The sequence below is a fragment of the Alligator sinensis genome, unplaced genomic scaffold, assembly GCF_000455745.1.
Source record: "Alligator sinensis unplaced genomic scaffold, ASM45574v1 scaffold118_1, whole genome shotgun sequence".
Classification (NCBI taxonomy): Eukaryota; Metazoa; Chordata; order Crocodylia; family Alligatoridae; genus Alligator; species Alligator sinensis.
This window is the reverse complement of record NW_005841850.1, coordinates 1,389,446-1,408,480: the sequence shown is the minus strand read 5'-3', so window position 1 is coordinate 1,408,480 and position 19,035 is coordinate 1,389,446. Positions and strand designations below refer to the sequence as shown.

Sequence of the window (19,035 nt, the reverse complement as noted above, 5' to 3'; positions counted from 1 at the left end):
AGAAACGGACTGGATGGACAACAGGTTGAATACAGGTTGGCCACTCCTAAATTTTGAATGGCTTGTGAGTGTTGCATGTGCCTTCAGCAGGTTGTCTGCTCATTCCAAATATATATTTTTATAATCTTTGAATCTAGCGATGGCACGCAGATGAAACCCCCGTTGTATTTAGAAAGCTCTGGGTGCGATCAGCCCTGGAGAGAGACTTAAGAGAAAACTCCAGCACTTTAGGAAAAGATCTAGGTTTTCCTACTGAACGAAGCCTGTTTATAGTCGCCTCTTCCCGTGTCTCTTCCGTGAGTTCGTTCCAGCTGCATTAAGGGACAGGTCTAGAGAACTAAAAACGCAAAGCTTACCTAAATAAAACAAAACGACAAGAAAAAAGCTTGTGGAGTTTGCTATACGGAGGTTTGCTTTGCCAAATTAGATCTCCAGGAACGTCGTCACTTCTTTAGTTGCGGCAGCCTAATTCTAGCACAGGGAATACTACTGACATTCAAATCACTGCAGTTTTCTCCGTGGAAGATGGGGTGTGTCATTAGAGACCACACGCTTAACTAAAAGGGAAGCATATCTTACGTTCTTTTCAGAACAGAATTAATGCAAATTGTGTGCAATATCCCACACTAAAGACTTGGCGAACTTGCACTTGAGCAACTTTAACTGTATTTCCTATCAACGCAGTCACTACAAATCAAGGAAATTGCCAGTTAAGCCAACATTAACATTCAGACCAACCTCAACTCGCATGCCTTACTGCCCAAACATAATATCCAAATGCACTCCTGGATTCCTGAGCTCCACAACAAACTTCCTTTTATTTCCAGTACTCAGAATCGAGGGTCCTTCGCAGTGAAAGTATGTCTGTTGGAGAGAATCTTGCTGAGATCAGAATTAAGATGGAGCATTTGTGGTTTGGGGGGCGGGGGTGCCTAAAGTGTGGTGACTTCCCTCCATTTTTCCAGCTACCGTGGCCAAATTGAAAGGAAGACTTGCAGGTAAGACTGGTGTGCCAGACACCACTTGGATTTCTCTGCACTTCTGTTACACCACAGTCCTAGCACGTGAGAACGTCTCAGTCTTTAATGCATTTATCATCGTTACACTATTGTGAAGTAGGGCATTATTCCCATTTCACAGAGAGAGAAACTGAGGCAACAAACAGGCTGACTTGTCCAAGGTGTCCCAGGTTACCGTCTCAATCACAGGATCATGTTTCCTCTTGGCTGAAACGCATTCTCTTGTCTGATAAACTCGGGTTTGACCAGATAGAGAAATCCCGCTCTGAATAGCGTGAGGTTCAAAAACCGGAAACTCTGGCTGCTGAAACTTAAGCTGTCTACGTGTGCTTGGAAGCAGGGCCCTCCCGGGTTTGTGAGGAGCCATGAACTCTAGAGGTAGGGTCTTTGTGTCTGGGGAATAACTAATAAAACGTGGAAAGCCTGGATCTGTACTGGAGCTGAGGAGCCTTGACGAACACTGCTGCGGATCCAGGAGACATCTCAACGAGTAGCATGGGTCTGTGTTGGTTTGCTTCTTTGGTGCTAAGCAGCAGCCAGGATGTTGAGCAGGCAACTTTGGGGCCAAATTTAACCAAAAAACTTCAAACAGTTTTCTCAGGGAAGTAGATAACTATTTTAGCATAAAAATGTGAGACTCTTCGCTCGTGCTTTGAGTAACACTTGCATTAAATTTGACGACTTAAATACACTTTCTGAAGAGAGAGATTTCAAATATGTTTTAAATGGATTTCAGATATGTTTGAAATGGAGGATCAGCACGACCTTCTCCATGGAGCGGTTATAGACACCTTTGCAGTGTAAAGTGTTCACATTTTTTCCAGTTATGCCCTGGCTGTTCAATGTATAAAATCCTTTCTGTAGATGCGGGATCTTTCAAAACATTGAAAAAACACTTTAATGTATCTGTTAAATTGCTCAGATAAACTGTTTTTCACTTTGAACTTATTTAAACGGCGTCTCACTTTCAGTGATAATTTATGGCACTCCATTAATAAGCAAGATTATATTGATTTTATTATACAGGGGAATAACTGATCGTCGTGCGTGTTTTCTGCTGTCCTTTCAATTCCTACCTTAATGCCACACTTTCCTGCCCATAACGGCTCTTCTTTTTAATATAAACTGTATATTTAATTGGATTCTGATAACAAGATGGCCTGAAATATGTGACTATAAATGTCCTAAAGTTGCGTTATGCGTTAATAAAAGAAGGAAAGAAAATATATAGCCTTTAAATTTATCATCGTTTTGCTGATCTTTGAGTCTAGTTTAATCATTTCACTAACATATATTAGTGACTTCTTTTTCCTGTGAAGTTAATGCTTCAATTAATATTCCACTCAAAAGCTCAAACTCCAGTTTGCCTTTTGTTCAATAAATCAGACTGTTTCTTTCGTACAGCTCCATGCGAAACATGTGTCCTTTGGATAGTTCAGAGGAAGACCTGGGTGGGTTTTTTTTACTTTGTTAAATAATGCTTTCACTTTCATGAACAAAGGGAATTAGGTTGGCAATAGAAACCTATCTTGTGTTGCTCTGAGCAAAAGTTGACTTGCTCAGTGGAGCGCTATACAGGGTGAATCCATAATGTGCAGTAACTTCTGTGCTTCAGAGTGGTTGTGCAACTTTTTAACTTTCAGTTTGTGTCCCTAGACTTGTTTAACTGACTTGTATTACTCTACCATAATACTTCAACACGGTTGCCATTGCCTGATTTCTAATGAAGTTTGGTTTTCAAAAATGACTGGAAAATGTGTATGAATTGATCTCTGATTTTTTTTCTTACACCTTTTTGTCTGTTATTTCCAGAAAGCAAAGTGAAATATATGCTAGCTATTTTAAGCAGGCATTTTTAAACCTCTACTTTTTGCAGTGATTCATCCTTTTTTTTTCTTTTCTTTCTCCTTTTTCTTCTCCCAGGGATGCTGTTGGTCACTACTGACACATTAGGCCACGATTTCCATGTTTTCCAAGTACTGACACATCCTTGGTCATCATCACAAAGTGCTGTACATCATTTATATACACTTCACAGGGGAGAGACTGAAGCCAAAGTAAGTTAAACATATTTGCTAAAGAGTAATCCCCAGACACCTTATACATGTGGTGTATGTTGGCACTTTAATGTTTGTTTCAGCGAGGAAAGAGCTGTCCTCGTGTGATAGCCACAAGAAAGGATAGGAGCACAGGCTTTAACCTGGACAATAATAAATTCTTGGTCTTTACAATGAGGTGATGTCAGATTTATTCAGATACGACACTGCCTCCAAAGAGCCAGGATTATGAGCAGTGATTGTACTTAACCTTTTCTCATGTAGCGTGTTAAACATTTGTCTAACGCCTGTGAAGTGACTGTCAAGTTTTACTTTGTTTTGGTGGGAAAGTCCCAGAAAGCAGGAGAGAGAGAATGAAAAAGGTCTGATTAATCAACTAAATGGAAGTTATTGCAAGGGGGGGGTTAAAAAGCAGTACTAGAGATGTATTCTAATATTGTCGGGTGGAAGGGTGGGTGATTGGGCTTTGGTAAGTTAACTGAAAAACCAAATAAAACCTGAAGAAGCATAATAAATTTTAGCTAATGCCCTGTTTTCTAATGTTTTTACATCCATTTTTATCATCACTCTCCTTGGTAGATTGGTCTAGTACATGCAATACTTTTTTTTTTTTTCCTGAACTGTCTACAATAGGCATCGCTGCACTGTTTTCAGGGTCAGGTAATGTTAACCCTTTTAGCACCGTGTAACTCTAAAAGAAATTTTAAGTAAGCCTTCAGATCATTTAAAAAAAAAAAAAATCACCACCAGTAAGAAATGAATTTCCCACCTACTGATGCACTTGCATCTTTAAAGAACAGGCTTTGGTAATCTAGTAGATAGAGCTTGGAGGGGTAGGGAGAGGCCTCGATACCAAGGGGGGATGCCATTATGGCCTTGCATGAGAAGGTGGAGTGAAATGTTAACACTGTGATCTCCAATCTTTTTATGCTGAAGATCATTTTTTGGCACCCCAGCATCTACTGTGCCCTGCCCCCCATCCTCCCGCCCCATCCCCCCCAACCTCGCGGACAAGCCGCCCAGGTTCTGACCCCACTTGCTCAGCTCAGCCGCATGCATCCTGCCGCTCCCGATCGTGGAACCTCTGACCGACTGAGATCGACTGTCAGAGGCTCCACGATCGACCCAGTCGATCGAGATCAACCAGTTGGTGACCACCATGTTAACACAATTAAAGTTTCTTCTGACTTTTTTCATGGGCTCAGTGTTTTTCCTTGGATTTCTTCTCTTCCCTTTGTTCCTGGTGGACTTTGGAAGTACTTAGCAGTGCAGTAGCTGTAGGTGAATGCTGAGACCTCGAGGCTTTACTTAATCACAAGTTTTGTTGCTTTCGGTTAAATTGGGAATCTTTTTTTGTACTTGACATGTCCGGTAAAGAAAGTCTGAATAATGTGTGTCCAAACTGGCTGTCCAGAGGGGATTAAAAAAACATGTCCTGGAGTCTGGAATTTTAAACAAGGCAGTGTCGAGAGCATTGTCTGTACAGTGGTCAATGCTCTGTTCACTATTGTGTCAGCAAACTCTAATTGCTATTGTTAACTGCTTATGAATAGCCAGTGGGAAAAGTGAGAGGAAATTATGGGCTAAATCTCTTAAACTCCTTAGACAATACTTCAGAGGCCTGTCCTACAAGGTGTTTATATAAGCCCAGCTTGGCAGCCTTGAAAATCGTGGTCTGCATTTTCCAAAGTGACTAGTGATTGTTGTCAGGGTCTTGGTTTTTAGTTGCACAGCTTCAGAGAGCTGAGAGGTATAATTTTTAGTGCTGTGCATCTGCAGTCTAAAAATTTGGCACCTTCAAATTATCCTAAGATATTCACAACGGCTAGTTACTTTTGAAAATGGAGCCCCACGTATTGTCATCGTGTATGTTCTTAGTTCAGTCTCCCCCAAATATATTTTACTACTACAAATAAAAATTAACCAAAGAAAAGTAAGTTCAATCAAGAGACAAGCAAACTTTTTGTAGATAATTTTAGAGAAGACTTATAGGGGGGAGGGGGGAAACTAGAACCCCATTGAAATCTTCATGGTATATAAATGACATAAGGCATATACTTGTGGATATAAAAATGTATGCCCTATAATGTATTTCAGAGAGGTATGTGTTCTGAATTAATTAAAGAACTATATTTATGTTATAATTAGCTTGCAAGACACAAACGTGTAGCTCCAGTTATTCAGAATAAAGATGTACTGTGCTGTTTGAATTTGCATATTTTTAGTTCCCATTTTTTTTATAGCACATAGTAGTAAAATAAATATTACATGTTTTAGCACTAAATCATATATGGTGCTTGCCTTGTATAGACTTTACTATATTTGAATTAAGGCACTGTGTTAATTTTTTTCAGTACCAGTGCAGTGTTTGAGAAATTGTCCTCATTTTCAACACAGTTGTAATCTAGGACATTGCTTTTGGAGTGGGCATAGAGTAGACAAAAGTCTAACCAACAAGAGGCATATTGGTGGGTTTTACAGCTCCATAGCTTTTAAAACAGTCCAGCAATAATATCACATGAACACTTGCAGTTGCCAAGACAGTCCTGTCATTTGAAATACATGAGTTAATAAATATATTTAATATCAATATTTTCAGTTTGCATGGTGAAGAAAATACTGTATGCATCAGTCATTGGCACTAATATTTTGTGCTCTGAAGTTGCCAGGCAAGGATTTTGAGGCTGTTTGATTTTTGTAGCCTGCAAGTCACAATGAGATATATTCAGACACAGATTTGAAGCCACCATGTCTACTTTCTTGAGTATGATCATATTTATGCACTTAGAGTAAGCTGTTCTTTTTTACCATGGATTAAAGCTAACTGTGAATCAAAGCCAATGGTCTTAAAGGTCACCTTCTGTAGTGTAGCTATAAAAAGTTCTAATTTGCGTTGATGGACACCAGTGATTATCAGTGTGTCAAAATTAGTTTAGTTATTATCCATTGTAAATTGGTTAAACTTTATCGTATGCCTCCTTTACAGTGTTTTTTTTTCAAATCTGTCTATATTTATACTCTTATTCATACCAGTATCATCTGCTCTTTGTCTGTGATGCTAGCCAATGGTGTTTACCCCAGTCCTGAGGAAATGTCCTTGTATGACACGGTAGTGAATAAGAGAAATGGCTCTTTCTAAATCCAGTAGAGTTTTGTTGATTGGCTCAGGGCTTGTTCCTGCAATAGGACAAAGACTAGGGGCAGAAATTACACACAAACTGGTATAAGTGATCACATCTGTAACACAACAGAAGTTCAGTACACATAAACCACTTCCAAAATGGCCAAAACGTGTTTAAGATAAACTTGGATGGATGTAGTATCTGACTTCACTGATTTAGGTTATATTGGTTTATTGAACTTCTGTCCCAGATCCCCCCCAGACTCAAGTTTAACTCACAGTCCCCCAGGATCCCAGGATGCTTTGCACCTCCCCCACAACCCAACCCCCTCTCCGCCCTTGCAGGGTGGGCAGACTGGCCTTGGCCCAAGCTGCCTGCTCCAGCCGGGCAGGGAGGTATGCGCTAGCGCCTCCTGGCTTCTGGCCTGGGCCACTACAGGCATCAAAAGTGAATGTCTGTTCACTTGCTTATCAGGTCAGTCTACACATTTTAGACTAACCTGTGAAGATTGAGCCAATTCAGCCTCAGGCTTTTTGACTGTCTGTACTTGGCCATAGTGTTCACAACTTTGGACTGTATGACCTATTAAAAATGGATGAATGATACAGCTACCAAGGCAGTATGCATAAGGGTTGGTCTCAATGTTCTAGAGAGATTTGAATCAGGATCTTACTAAGAGTAGTATAATACTGGGACATCCTCTCTCTGAGGGCTTCAGAGCTCTGGCTGAAGGAGGTTGGCACACCCATCCTGTATTTTAAAAGGAGCTGGCCGTGAATGCCGTGTGCCTCCGGGGCTGGGGTGGGCACGGCGACTGCCAGCAGGCAGCAGTGGGGTCGGCAGTGGGGGCAGGCCAAACGGGGAGCTCCTGCAGGCAGCTGTGGCAGTGTTGGTGGCGGGGGGAGGCGGCAAGTGCCAACTGTTGGTGGGTGACCAGCTGCCGACACCGTTGGCAGTGGGGTGGCGGGCAGCGACCGCCCACAGGCACCACCTGCAGCGTCAGCAGTGCTTCTGGCAGGGGGTGCACTGCCAAGCTAAGCGGGTGTACGTGCACCCATGTGCACCCCCTATGCATCGCCAATGGAGCCAGCAATAAGGCCCATTGACTTGGTCCCTTTCTGTAGAAGTTTCTTCAGGGTGCCCAGCTGTATGCTCTTTATTGAGAAACAAAGAATAAAAGATTAAAGTTTAATAATGGCACTTCTGAGCAATTTTCTACCATCCATTGATGAGCTGGACGTTCTCTCACATATGCACAATTTCTTGAATTTATCTATCTTTTGAGGTGCCCTGAAGAAGCAGGTCAAGTGCTCTGGGTTGTTCCCTAAGAGCCCTGAAATCTAGCTGAATCAAGCAGGGTAAAGATAGACATCTGCATGTCTTGAATCAAAAAATTAACACTACTTGCTTTAGTTTGCATGCGCTTTAATCACTTGTTATCCATAAGTAGAAAGAAGTCTTGGTAGATAGGATGTTGGGCTGGTACTCAAGAGACATCAGTTCATTTAATGGCTCAGCTATTGGTCTCCTGCGTGAGCTTGCTGAAGATGATCAGCCCTTGGCCTTAGCTTCCCATCTGCAAAATGGGGATAATACTTCTCCTTCATAGGGGAATTGTGCAGACAGAATCTGTTAAAGAGTGTGGAGTCGGATGTTGTTGTGAGCAGGCCCGCATGCTTCCTCGGGTAGAGAGATGAGCACATCTTTCAGCGTTGTTGTTTCAGGATCTGCCAAAACAAATGCATGTCACTGTGTCAGTTATAAATGATGAGTATTTTTGAAGCTATGTCAACAATCAGATCGAGATGCTCACTTCTTTTAAAATAATGTTTTTGAAAAACAAGAAAACAGGCTACATGAGATACGCATATGCTATATCACTGCATAGAGGCTCAGTCCAACCGCTAGTCATCTCTAGAATTGAAGGAGATGGGCAATACTACTTGCAAATTATCTGCACTCTCAAAATTCAATTTGATTTCTAGAGCAAAGACATTTTAATATGTTCTGGATAAGGATTTACATTATTGGATGCTCCTTTCAACTGTACATCCAGCCATCTTGTGGTTTACCCTTCAGGAACCAGGATTTACTCAACAGTCATGTTTGTTTTTTCCTTTACTCAAGTATGCTTTGGAGGACTGATAACCAAGGTGCAGGATGCTCCGAGACGAACCATTTCATTTGCTCAGAGAGGAAAGTTAGGTTGCCCTCTGGCTGCATTTTTTTTCCCCCTTTGATCTTAAACTGCAAACACAAAAAAGGCCTGAAAACAGCATTATCTTGGTGTAGAGCAAATAAGCACAGTGATAGCGTTGGTGGGCTGATAGCCAGGGGCTGCGTAATCTTTTAGGCTGTTGGACTTTTGCTGTTTTGACTCACAAAGTGCTGTTATAACTGACCTCAGCGAGTGTAGGTAAATAGAGCGAATGATAAAAACATACCACCTTGTGCTGCTGTAAGGGGAACCGGACGGGACTACTTTGTGTTTTTTACGGCAAATGCAAAAATGTCAGCCTGACACGAATGCAGAAGTATTTTTAAGGTTAAGTGTTATATATTGTATCCAAATAGCCAGTCATTTAAATATTTGACAAACATCTACCCCACTCTCTCTTCTGATGTCGTTATAATTACTAGGTCAGTCTTATGAAGAAAATATTTCTGGTGAAGTATCTGGCCTAGGGCAGTTTTGAAACTGGAGATTTGATTTAGCACCGTTAATCATTCACCAATGAAACGCATCAGCAGGTAAAATCCCTGCAATTTAAATTGAAGGATTTAGGTTTATCTTCTTAATTAGACGCTGAAGACAGAGGTGTAAAGCACAGCACACTATAAATTGAGTTGCATTTTGTTATCAATGCACAGTTACCGTTCAGACCAAAGAGACCGATGGGGTTCCTCATTCTGGGCCTGATTCTTTTGTCCTTATTCAGGAAGAGTCTAATTAATTGGATCACTTAGAAGAAAAGTTACTACTCGGTATGAATTCAGATGGCAAAAATGGGCCACGCACAACTAATAAAATCATCTGGTGATGTCCATGGTTTTATTACTGTTTCTTCTATTCATGCTGCCAAAGTCTTCCTTTAACTTCCTGGACAGGAAAATATTGTGTAGAGATCGGCACTTGCTAATTTTAATTTTATTTGGCCGTTGCTTCGTTGTCATTGTGTGGTTCCTGCCCCTTGTGCCTTTTTCCCGGACAACCCCATTGAACACATTGTAATTCAAATAATAGTGAAGATTATTGTCTAACTTTTTGTATAGCACTGGTGCCAGTGCCTCTGAACCTGAGGACCTCTGGTAAAGCCAGTCATCGCGGAAGTGAACGGCAGTCGTGACATGAAATTGCTGCTGTGATAATGCTAACTAGGGTTTGCTGTTGCTTCACTTCACTATAAAGGCAGAAGACAATTCAATACAATGTGTGGACACTTTACCCGTGCCAGTCTAGTTACTATTGCAAAACTAAGTTCATAAGGTTGGTTTGGAGGTTGTCAGGATAATATATCACACAGAACAGTGCGTTCGAATCTTAGTATATTGAGCATTATATTGCCCTGAAGGCACTGCGATTACTGAGTATAGTCTCTTCTTTTGAAGAGAATGGGTGTAAGTACTGTATAAGTAATTAGTACAGTATTAACTTTTCGAAGCCATGGAGTATGTAGGCTGGAGATGAACTGTCCGTCACTTCAAAGAGTAGTGGTAAACAAGGTCAGCGTCTGTGCATGTGATCACTTGTGTAATCAGCCTTACCTCTTAACTATACCTTTTTTTTAATCAACTCTTTTGAAAATAAGCAGTTTTTGAAGTGCAGCCCTAGCTTTCCTCCTGTTTTACTTCACATAGGGCTTGCATTTTTAAAAATATATTTAATCCAATAAAAAAAAACCCTTTAAATTTCAGTGAAAATTTGGCAATAGATTGAACCAGGAATGGTGGCACAAAAAGTATATGGACACTTGACTCCATCTTATTAGACAAAAAAGGAAAAAACAAAGTGTATGTTTGTATATGGCATCTTTGGAGCATCTAATCTTCATAATTTCCTCTGATTTTTTTCAGTCTTTACCCATGTAAAATTACTCTCTGATCTCTACATTCCTGGCATCTGATGTCTGTAGGCTCACTAGCAAATTGTGTCTTATGATAAAATTCCATAAATGAAACTTCCAGACTTCCCCATGGTATTTCTGAACATGCAAGCAGTGATATGCTTTAATTTTCAGATTGTACACTCATAGCACACAAAACACAGAGCAGAAGAATGGGAAACATGGGAAAAGTGGCAAAGAAGAGAGAATTGAAAGGAGACGGCAGATTTAAGGCATAAGAATTAAGAGAATGAAAAAAGAAAAAAATGAATAGTTGCAAAGATGGAAAAAAAGTTGCAAGAAGAAATAATGAAGGAAAGAATAGCTGGCAAAAGTGAAGATAGAAAGTGGGGGATCTGTTGCATAATGTGTGTTTGTTGAGAGGGTTGGGTTTTTTTTTCATTGCATATTTGTTAGGGAATGCAGCTCAGACTTTTGTACTTCCATTCCTTGAAAACACTTGATGATTTCCTCCCAGGGCCTGTTAAAGTTTACCAGAATATCTGAAAGATTGTTTAATTGTCTCTATTGGGAAAATAGTCAGCAGACACTCGACTATAAACCAAGAGGAGATCTAGCTGTTCAGTAAAGTGACTGATTGCTAAATGAATACATGTTACTACAAGCCATTAACTAGAGCAGAAATAATTGCACAAGAGCCAACTTCATTCTCAAAGTTTGATTTACAACTGCACAGGCCAAGAAATGCAAAGAATCCAATGACCATGGAAGTCCTGTACTCCTTTATGAACCAGAAGGAAGGGGATTGTTCTAGTGAGATACTAAATGCTACAGCATTACTCCAGGGACTTCGTGCTGAGAAGAGACGATGCTGATGAAGTCCAGATAGCAATGTAATCCTTCCGAGGAAGTTTTCCAAGAGAAATGATGAAGCATTTTGACCATCTTAAACCAGCGGTGTTCCAGAGCACGGGCAAACTAGATATTCTGTAAAAGCAGCAGGAGGATTTCCGACTACGTACTTGCATGGAGAAAGAGGTGGAATAGTAGAATTCCTTGTCGACTCTGGAGAGTCGGTTGGCCCAATTTGCAGACCTCTTATGTAGTGGTTGGGCTGTGCTGAGTTTTAAACCATCAGGAACTCACGTTTGCATAAGTACTCTGTTTGCCTCCACTGAAGTCTTCTAGGATTTGCCCATAGTAGCTACCAGCACCCGTACCCAGACTCCTGGCAGCCTCGGGTGAACTTTTAGTATTGGGCCACCCACTGTCAGAGAGAATGATGATGACGATAATAAAACAATTTCCGTTTTCAAGCCCCCCTTGTGTCCGGGCCCCGCGTGGCCGCCTGGTTCACTCATGCCTGTGTCCAGCCCTGGTAGCAACGTTCCTTTAGTTTCAAAGGTTTACGTATTACTGACCAGGAGAAGGGCCTCTTTCTGTATTCCTTGAGCACCAAGTGATCTCACTGGAAGTTTGGGATGTGTAAAGAACATTAAATTGTTTACAAAGTGATTTAGATGCCCAGGCAAAACTAGACTGGGAAAATAGAGCATTAATCCAAGGGAAATCCTGACATCCATTCCAGAGAACATTTAATCATATAGCTTATACATGAGGTTTAAAAAAAACAAAAATTGCATGCCTGAAAGCTCCCCAAACTAGCCAAAACGCGATATATATATAACTTCCATTTTGTGAAGCAGGTGACCAAAGTTGGGAAAACCTTAGAAATAAAGGTGTGAATGTTAAATCGGAAGTTGACCTTGAGTCGCAAGGTAAAGTTTGAACTATGAAAGGTCTGCTTTGTTAACGTAACTCCGAAAACATTATGGAGCCCTGATTGATCTCCAGTATCCAAACATTACATCATAATTACCAACAAATGCAAAAATATGTTATAAATACATGGAATAAAAGTACTTTAACCTAAAGGACAGCAATAAATTGCAACGCTTAGCATAAACTTGCAAACCACTAATGGGCCACTGTGCAGCGTGTTTATACTAAGAGGAGGCAAGAACTCTGTGTAATGCACAGTAAGAGCGCGGCTGATAGCGGCAGGCTTGATGTGATCATTTAAACGTCTTTCATGGACACAAAGACCTGATCTTTGAAGCGATGGCTGATGAGATTACACTTGGTCCCAACAGCGTGCTGACCTTAAATTTAGTCCGCCCCTTTCCTATAAGCACCAGGAAAAAAAAAAGAAAAGAAAAAGGAGCTAAGTGTTCGCTGCAATTGCACACGTGGATTTATGCTCTTGCTGCGTGAAAATAAGGCGTTTAATTCACACCCTCTGAAACTGCAAACATACCCTGCCTTGAACTCCTCCAGCCTTTCACTTTGCTGCTGCTTGCCTTCTGTATGGGAAAGGCAGCCACGCTTAACGCTTGGAGGAGATAAGTGCCACGAGGAAAGCATCAATCGAGCATCCAGATATTTTTCTCTCCTGAGAGTACACTGTTTTGCGCACATTTTCTTGAAATCTTTGGTCATTTCAGTCTCATTTGTCAGAAGCACTTTTTTTTCCTGACGGGGCTCTTAAAAAAAACACATTTCTTTTTTTTGCTTGGCCCTCTGTTTTCACTCCATCCAACTGCAGCCGCCTTCTAGCCCCGTCCTCATTGTGCATTATTTGTGGTTAAGATAGGGGTCATTTGTGCTCTATTTTCAAGGGAACATTGAGGCCAGTGCTACAGCAATCTCTCTCCATTTTGTCCAGGCCAGTGGTGCTCAATCTAGGCACCAGTTGTTAGGCTCAAGATGATCCCTCGGAGAATGCGAGCTCTTAGCAGTCATTTTGTGATTATGGCACAATAATACAGCAATTTTTTTTCTATTGCAAAGAACTCAGAAAGATCACAACTTTTTTTTACAGTTTACATTGTAATTTGAAATCATTCGGTTTATCTTGCGTGAATCATGTTTGCGCACCCGATGGTGTGCAGCATCCCGCAGCACCCCTGAAAGGATCTCAAGGCCCCCCACGGTGCCGCGGCACCCTGGTTGAGGATCGCTGGTCGAGGCACACGTCACTTCAGTGATATTCAGCTTGTGATGAGAGATTACATTGATTACATTCCAGTTCCCAATTCCAAATTGGCATGAGTGAGGGTTTGGGCCTTATTCTGAATGTTTTTGGGTTTTTTAGAATGTAAACAGAAGTGATGATGCATCCTGAACACTAATAATAGTACAAACATGTACATACTTCTGTCGTGAGGTTCAATCCAGTGAGGTTTTTTCCTTCTATGTCATCTCAATAGAAATGTGATCTTATGCGCTTTACCAAATTAAACCATGTACAACACACTGCACATCATGTATGTGATAGAAGGCAGCGATGTAAAGAGGTTTCTGGTAAAATGCGTTAACATAAGCAACGTGGAGGAAAGATTGAAGAGGTTTAGGCAGTCGTGAAGATAAGTTTTTAGATGAGATTACAGAAGCTGCTAGTTCAGCGGAGAGGCTTGTAGAGTTTGCTTCAGCTGGTAGGAATAGAAGAAGGGAAGGATTTTGTCCCATGAAATTGCAGAGTAAGAGAGAAAGAGCAGGTGCGAGAGGCAATGCCCATGAGAGAGGCTGGAGCCAAATGCAGGGAGTGTTTTAGCAGCAGTAAAGAGAAATGTTGCTCAAAGTCAGGGGTGGGCAAAATGCAGCCTGTGGACCACATGCGGCCCACCAAGCCATTCTATCCGGCCCATGGGGCCCCTAAAAAATGTAGAAAATTAATAATGATCTGTCCCTGGCTGCCTCTCATGTGGCCTTCAATGGCTTGCCAGAACTCAGTAAGCGGACCTCCACTCAAAACAATTGCCTGCCCCTGCTCTAAGTCCATTGGAGGTATTTTTGGTCGGTGGGGAAGGTGCTGGGCATAGGAAAGCAGGATCAACAGTCTCTACATAGGAAAATAGGGCTTTGGAGAGGCCAAAGATGGCGAAGTTTGGAAAAAGAGCTCACAAAGCTTTAAGTACTTTTTAATATTGTGTTGTAATCGAGTATGTCAGCTCTTGGACTTGATTCCGATACAGGGGAATTGTCTCTCTGAACAGGCTGATACTGAAATGCTTATTAATTCTTTTTTTTTTCCGGCTTCATGCTGATGGGTTTTTTGTTTTTGCTTTTATTCTTCCTTTTTGAGCCCTTAATCCATTCTGAGCCATTTGAAAAGGTGAAACTCTTTGTAGGCAAACGAGGAGCTTGAAACTGCTTGTGGACAACTTTATACCAGTAATACTTGCATCACCAAAAGTGCTAAACCTGTCAGATTTCTGGGAGGCTGTTTAACTTTGTCATTAGCAGATCATTTGGACGTGTCACCATAATTGAAAAGAGCAGGTGTGTAATGGTGTTTTTTTGGTTTATCTGTGTAATGTTGATGAAGCATTTTGTGTAGTGACAGTCTGTCAGCCAAATATCTTGTCACAAGTCACAAGACTTAAATCCCTTTATCTCGGAGGCTTCAGGGCTCAGTTGGAAACTTCCACTTTGATGAAGACTTGCTGCTTTTGTCTGGAATATTTGGAGTGCATTTCTGGAATATTTTTCAAGATTGTATCGGTGTTTACTACAATTGGAGTACCTAGTGTATTGTAAAACTGGCTTCAGTGAAAACTCAAAGAGTTTTATTTAGCTTATGTTGTTTAATGATATAATGAAAACTAATCCTTCTCCTCTGTGTGTTGCCATGTTAAATCCCACTCATGTATATACTTCTTTTTAACCAACTTTTACCTTTTTAAAAATATTTTTCTTAGCATTGTTTTAGGACTTTCTTTGGTAAATCATTTTAAACTAGACTACTGTTTTCCTAGAGTTGTCTGCCAATATTGTGTTGGACACACAGCATAATCTCCTTTTTAAAGCAGTCTTTAAGGAGCAGGGATTTGTTTTCCATCAAGGTGTTATGTAAAGCATGCTTAGAAATGAATTTAATCTTCTGGGGGCTTTCTTTGTGAGATCCATACACAAAGTAAAATGATCCCGATGTATTTAACAAAATATATTTTCATTTTTGTCTCAATTCTAGATGATATATAGGGAAAAGTTAAAATGGAGCTAGTGGTCTACATGTGCATTAAAAAAAAAAGTTGAGCCAGTCTGATTGGAGCTTTCTCTTTTAATTAATTAATTAATTAAAGCAGTTTTAGCAAGCTGATTTTTTTAAAAGTTCTCCCATCTCTAGGAATTTTTTTTTTTAATTAGAACTAAATTTTTTTTTCAGGGCTCCCGTGTGGGTGTGTAAGGGAATTGTATGTGTGCAGTGTATTTATTCATTATAGTCTGACTATAGGTGCTGTTTTTCATCTTAAGATATAAAAGTGCTGTACTAGGAAACACATTCTCCCTTCTATGAGTTAGGAGAAGCATTTGCCTTTGGTGGGCAAACTGAGACAGTATCAGAGACCAACATTTTTCAGAAGTGGCCACTGATTTGGGTGTCCACAACTTTTTGGGGGTCCAGTTTGTGTTTGCTTGAGCCTGACTTTCATAAGTGCTGTGCATTTTCAGCTTCCATGGACTTCAGCTGGAGTCATGGGTGCTGGCAGCTATGTATCTGTGGCCCAATATTTTTCAAATTGGGCATCCAAAAAACAAGAGATCTCTTTTGAAAAGTTTGGCGGTAGCATTTAAATAACTAGTCAATGCTTATGCATTTAGATCCAGAGCCAAAGAGTAAACTCTTGAATCCTAACTCTTAGTTCTCCCTTGGAACCACTAGACCACATCAAAATGGTTGGCATGAAAAGACAGTTTTTGTTGGTAATTATTTACCTCTTATTTTTCATGTTTCCTGAGAATGAAAATGAGCAAGTAAATAATGTGTTCATTGCGTGCTGCAAAGCATATAGTTGTAATAGTTTCCTGAATCTTTTCTCTTTTGGAACCAAATTCAATTAAGAAATTGCAGTAGGCTCCTGTGGCTTTGTGTGGGATTCTGCATGGCAATTTTTTTTTTATTGAGTTGGGACCTTACTTAAGAGAGAACTTTCAAAATACTATCAATAATACCCTTTACTGCTTCAAGTAATGCACATGGTATGGAATGGTACTTAAACAATATTAAAGCTGTAGCAAAGGCCTTTGACTTGGCTTCATCACAAATATATAACCAAAACCATTGCTCCTAACTTAAACTGAGATTGCATGTAATGTATCTGATTAATTTCTTCGGTTATAACATGATAATTCACTTGCTGTCAGAGCTGTGTGAAACGGTGCCTACATTTCCATTTAATTTTCCCTTTCTCCAGGTACAAGATATATCTTTTAGCCATGACTGTCGCTGGGTAGTGGTCAGCACTCTTCGTGGCACTTCCCATGTTTTCCCTATCAATCCGTATGGAGGACAGCCTTGCGTTCGGACGCACATGTCGCCCCGGGTGGTAAACCGCATGAGCCGCTTCCAAAAGAGCGCAGGGTTGGAGGAAATTGAGCAGGAGCTGACGTCTAAACAAGGAGGTCGCTGTAGTCCTGTCCCAGGCCTGTCAAGCAGCCCATCTGGATCGCCTCTCCATGGTAAATTCCATTTTTCTTCTATATTGTCAGGACTGTCTATTCCCTTGAATCTCTGAGGCACAGATCCTGAGAACGGTTTAGGCACAACCCCCCAATTTACATGCCTAAGTCAACAGGAGTCAGGTGCCTACATGTTTTTGAGAATCTTGGCCTAAGCACCTCTGGAGTCTCCCATGCACAGTGGTTGTCAGTAGATTTGGGGGGCCAAAATGAATTTGCTACAGGTTTTGCCAAATTTGCATTCAGATAAATCTATATTTGCACAAGATGCTATTAAAATGCCATGAGGATGCACATATAGCATATGCAACTTATATTAAAGTATCACTTCGGAGGGCGTATCTAGATGGGCAGCTTACAAATACTTAAGGTTGATCATTCCCTTGTTCAGGAATGTACTGAAATTCTGGAACATGCACATTTTAATAGTCTCTGTGATTCAATAAAAAAGTTTAAGGGGTCCAATTGTAGATTTTCTTGCGGCTCTCACAAGGTCAGTAATCCGGTCTACATTTTAAATGCAGTTATCCAAAAATCTTACTGCTCCTCTGCCACTATGGTCATGGAGCACATCTGGATATGCAGAAGATAAAGATTTATCGTTTGAGGGGAGAACATGAAAGCCAGGCAAAATGATCCTGACAGAACAATGTAATTGGGTTTGTTTTTTTTTTCTCTTCAGGTTTTTTCCTTTAAAAGTTGCAGTTAATCCTTGAGGCTAGGGACAGAAATTACACATTAAACTGGTATAAATGATTGGAAACCAGTTCAAATCTGTAACGCAACAGTTCACTGCAGATAAACTGCTTTCAAAATGGCTGAAACTGGTTTAAGATACACCTGGATGGATGTAGTATCAGACTTAACTGATCTAGGTTAAATCGGTTTATTGAACTTCTGTCCCAGATCCCCACCAGATTTAAGTCAACTCACAGTCCTCCAGCATCCCAGGATGCTGTGCATCTCCCCTACAACCCCCCGCCTCACAGGGTGGGCAGGCTAGCCTTGGCCCAAGCTGCCTGCTCCAGCTGAGCAGGGAAGGGTGCTCTAGCACCCCCCAGCTTCTGACCTGGGCCACTGCAGGCATGCGGCTGCATTTCTGGAGTCAAAACTTAATGTTTACTTGCCTATTGGTTCAATCTACGCAGTCTAGGCTAACCTGCAAAGATTGAATCGATTCGGTCTGGAGCTTTTTGACTGTCTGTACTTAGCCTGAATGCACAGAAAAGAAAGCATTCAAGACCTGGTTCGTAGCAGTGCTCTGGGAGCTGCAGTATTCCCTCTGTGCTAGCACATCCTGTTTCAACGCGGTAAGATGAAGACCAACTTTTCAGCAGCAAAAGTCTCTCTCCTGCCTTCCTCAGACATATCTGGAGGCTTTTGAGGGCCTGAAACCATGCAGAAAATCGAGTCCACTCCCATGAAGATCAGACCTTTTTTGAGGGACAGCCTTAATGGTCTCCAGAATCACATTTGCCTCACTTTCTTCTTTTATGCTCTGGGTTGCGGGCTTCAAACACATCTGTCTTTTTGCCCTTCCTTTCGGCAGTGAAGTTTTGTGTGCTTATAGTTTGCATGTAGAATAATTGTTGCTATATTCCTGCACCTCCATTAACAGAGGTAAAACCTCACCTCTGTGGATCTGCAGGCAACAGCCTAGATCTTCCCTGCAGTATCGGCAAGGGTGAGAGGTTAGGAGGGTACAGGACCCTTCAGCCAAGACCGTTTTCAGGTATAGCAAAGAACTGGTTCAGATATTCCCCATAAAACACTAGGAATGGAAGGGTACCGTGCTGGCACTTGTGAAACTCCCTCCACCAGACCAGTCATCCTCCATACCATCGTGCCTAAAGTTTTCCGGATTCTTGAATCAGACATTTTCACTGTCTCTTGTTTTAAAAGGATCGATATTCCCTCCAATTTTAAGAGCTCTGAGTATTTCCCCCTTTTGGTTTCACTGATGTGGTGGGATTTATTCATCAAAAACCTTTAACTGCATGGACAGTATTTCCACTGGAGCTTCTCTGGAACATCTGTAATGTTCCTGGAGCAGTCCAGAGGCAGCCAGAAAAGTCTGCGGCTTCTCGTTCTTCCTGGATGTATTTGTACCTACATTTTTGTAGCCTGGCCCTCCCATTTTGATGCAGGAATTCAGCGTGACGTGCTTGAAGTCGACACCAGATAGCTGTAAACAATTATTCTAACACATACAGTCATTTTTAACTATTGACATCATATAGAGAACAGGAAG

The 19,035-nt window shown here is 41.1% G+C and overlaps 1 protein-coding gene across 2 annotated transcripts in view; it reads left to right on the top strand.

Moving 5' to 3' along the window:
* Positions 1–19,035, top strand: part of BCAS3 (BCAS3, microtubule associated cell migration factor) — a 447,594-nt gene that overhangs the window by 130,403 nt on the left and 298,156 nt on the right. For both annotated transcript variants that reach the window (XM_025210099.1, XM_025210105.1), the window contains exons 14-15: positions 2,943–3,076; positions 16,520–16,784. In XM_025210099.1, the coding sequence (XP_025065884.1) occupies positions 2,943–3,076; positions 16,520–16,784 (399 nt within the window). The remainder of the gene's footprint in view (positions 1–2,942; positions 3,077–16,519; positions 16,785–19,035) is intronic.